The following is a 3,728-nucleotide window of genomic DNA, read 5'->3' on the forward strand; positions in this document are numbered from 1 at the left end:
GGAATGAAGTGGGCGGGCATCGGGAGGCCACTATGGCACGGGGCAAGCACTATGGGCAGGCTATCTGAAGTGTACCTGGCGTATACGACGACCCCCACTTGGAGGCATATTTTTCAAGGCCAAAAAATCATCTTATACGCCGGCAAATACGGTAGTAATCATCACAATTACAATGTATGTAAAGAGCACACCTATCCATGCAAAGCCACTGATCAAGGAGGATCTTGTCAACTTGAACAAGGAAAAAAAATCAACAAAACTTTAAAAGAAAGTAATTGAAATATTCACAAATTAAAAGGTTTTTAAAAAACTGATGAAATCCTGCAATATATTTTTGTAAAAATTATTTCCTATGTAATTGAACAACCAAATCATAAACTTTGTCAAGAAAGTTATGCCAGAAATAAGTTATTTGTTCATTGCTATTCTAGGAATCTAGTTCATAGTGCTATTATAATCCACGTTTTTGTAAAATAAGATAAAATGATTTATTTTAATGTTTTCACTTTTCAAGATAAAGTCCCAATTAATAATCTTCTCTACTACCTCCAGACCATAGGCTGAAGATTTTGGTCCCTGGTTAGCAGCCTTTTCCTGGTACTAAGTTTCCTAAAGTCATCAGCACCTTAAAAATATATATAATGCCCAGCCCTGTGGCTCAGTGGTTGAGCTTCGATCCATGAACCAAGAGGTCCCAGTTTGATTCTGGGTCAGGGCACATGCCCGGGTTATGGGCTCAATCCCTAATAGGGGGCACTTGGGAGGCAGCAATAATTCTTTCTCATCATTGATGTTTCTATCTCTCACTTCCTCTCTCTGAAATCAATAAAAACATTTTAAAAGAGATAGATAGATAGATAGATAGATAGATAGATAGATAATTTTTATCTATTCAGTATCTGTCCCAAGAGACCATCTTGCCTTACTACCCAGGATACAACAGGTCTGTCCTTCCCCTCTCCTCACTAAGTTCCTTTTGTGAAGGAGCAGCAGCTTTGTCTTTGGGACACACAAGATTTTTCTCAAACTTATTTCTCTGGCAAAGTATGCAAAACTTAAATGGAAGCCTTAATAGAATTTTCTCTGGAGATACTAGATTACGAGGAACCGGATAAGACTGACCCAGTAGAAGTGTGAAGGGTTCATATTTACTAACAGAGACAGCCATTGTCACCCTGTCATATGATCCTACTTGATCCTAAACCTTATTGGTTTTGAAGTGCTTTATTTCTGTAATGACAGTTGTAGATTGGATTTATCTCACTGGTTTAAAAATGGCAAATGTAGTCCCACTGGCATGGCTCAGTGGTTGAGCATCAACCTATGAACCAGGAGGTCATGGTTCGATTCTCAGTCAGGGCACATGCCCGGGTTTTGGGCTTGATCCCCAGTAGGAGGTGTGCAGAAGGTAGCCAATCAATGATTCTCTCTCATCATTCATCTTTCCCTCTCTCTTCCTCTCTGAAATCAATAAAAACATAACAATAATAATACTCTCTTATGTTTCACTTTTATAAAATATTCTTAAACTGATTTTAGTTTCACTTCCAGCAACAGTTGACAGTTCTCTCTGTATTTCTAATTTTTGTTTTAGTGTCCAAGTGCAAATTTTGTGCCAATATCTATAAAAAGCACATGGCATATACAGATGAGTATTTCCCTTAATGAGACTTTTAAATCCATTCTGACTCTGTGGATAGTATTTTAAAGTCTGAAACAGACAGAGAGGAGAATCTGAAGTATTTTAACATGTGAAAAGGCCAATGAGTCTGGACGTGTCTAGATACTTACTCTTTCACACAGCTCTTCAAATGTGCAGTCGGCAATGGTTCCACAGGCTTTATTCAGCCACAGCTCTCTGCCTTGCACTTTTAGAATCCTTGGTCTAGTTACTATGGGAACATGAACAAAGACTCAATCTTGTCTGGATAATTACTATAAAATTCATCTCTTACAGATAGGAAATGCATAGCTTGATGAATAATAGCACATGATTCAACACATAAATTAGACAAAATGCTGATACAATGACTGCCACTTGAGCGTGGCATCAACCCATATACAGCAATGGAACTTATTAATTGGTCAGTGGAGATTGGGCATTGTGTTCTAAATGTATTCTCTTTCAAGAGAAATTAACTTACGTACAATCATTTTGTTTCTGAGCCAGCTCATCAAACAACTTATCCATGACAGCCTCCACATCAGCCTCACTTGTGCTACAGTGAAAAGAATAATAGAATATGAAATTAATAACACTTGAAGCCAACATCAAACAGCTGCCTGAGCCTGCTTAGCTTTTTGCCCATAAAAGAAGAGAACAGGATGTTATGTTCTAAATACAAACATTAGATTTAGAATACACTTAAAAGCAGAGAATATTAACTCTCAGGTAGATGATTCTGCCTTATTTGCATACACTGAAAGACTTCTGTGCTTCTGGCTGTTTCCAGTAATGAGAGGATGCAGGCAGAGTAAATCCATTAATACTATGTGTACACAATGAAAAGAAAGGCCTCTGGCTCTCCCTTGCATGTAAAACAAGAGCAAATAGACAAGGCAGTCAAGCATCCAGCAAAGTATCCTTTGAAATCTCTACTGAGAGGATACATGTGAAATTAAATATTGAAGCTGCTTTAAAAAAAAAAATCAAGTCAAGCCACTGACTGAGAGGATCAAACATCCAGAATTAAATTACTAGCTTCGAACTACCAACGAGATCTACACATCAATACCTTTATCAGACTTAGAGTATAAGAACAATTATAAGCCATAGAGCTTTTTCCAAAGGTATCCTTGTCGAAAATTCAAGAAAACTCTTTCCTTCTGTGATGCCCACCATTGCAGTTACTATGAAGTTAGCCTCATCAAAGAATCTTTTGTATTTTAATTAGAAATCACCATATGGTTTAAGGAACCTACATATATAAATGTGATAATACTATGGCCTTTTTTCCTCTCACCTTTTTTTTTCCAAGAGGAGTTGATAAATTAACAGTCAATAAAATAAAATAACTGGCAGAGGAAATAAATGCTGTTAAAAAAAAACTTCAAATGAAAATGGAATTTTATTCCAACTCTATCTACATACAAACTTAGACAGGATGACCCACCAATATGCTTGATTTTGACACACAAATCACTCTTAAATCTAGGTGTGGAAGCAATTAAACTCAATTCCGGGGATGCAAGGCTGGTACAATATCCACAAATCAATAAATATGACCCATCACATAAAAAAAATTGAGAGACAAAAATCACATAATCATATCAATTGAAGCAGAAAAAGCATTTGACAAAATCCAACACCATTTCTTGATAAGAACTCTCAGCAAAGTGGGAATAGAGGGATCATAACTCAACATAATAAAAGCTTTATATGACAAACCTACAGCCAACATCAAACTCAATGGACAAAAACTAAAACCATTTCTCCTAAGAACAAGAACAAGACAGGGATGCCCACTTTCACCACTCCTGTTTGTTATAGTACTGAAAGTGCTAGCCATAGTAATCAGACAAGAAGAAGAAATAAAAGGCATCCAAATTGGAAAAGAAGTAAAACTGTCATTATTAACAGATAACATGATATTGTACATAGAAAACTCCAAAGACTCTATCAAAAAACTACAAGACTTAATAAATGATTTTGGCAATGTAGCAGGACACAAAATTAACACCTAGAAATCTATTGCTTTTTTATTCACCAATAATCAACTCACAGAAAG

General features: G+C 36.3%; 1 protein-coding gene across 1 annotated transcript in view; it reads right to left on the bottom strand.

Moving 5' to 3' along the window:
* The window catches only part of LACE1 (lactation elevated 1), a 151,617-nt gene that overhangs the window by 31,818 nt on the left and 116,071 nt on the right, over window positions 1-3,728 (bottom strand). The window contains exons 9-10 of the mRNA XM_006777243.2: window positions 2,149-2,219; window positions 1,792-1,892 (exon numbers count right to left, since the gene is read on the bottom strand). Of these exons, the coding sequence (XP_006777306.1) occupies window positions 1,792-1,892; window positions 2,149-2,219 (172 nt within the window). The remainder of the gene's footprint in view (window positions 1-1,791; window positions 1,893-2,148; window positions 2,220-3,728) is intronic.

This window comes from Myotis davidii, unplaced genomic scaffold, assembly GCF_000327345.1.
Source record: "Myotis davidii unplaced genomic scaffold, ASM32734v1 scaffold68, whole genome shotgun sequence".
Lineage (NCBI taxonomy): Eukaryota > Metazoa > Chordata > Mammalia > Chiroptera > Vespertilionidae > Myotis > Myotis davidii.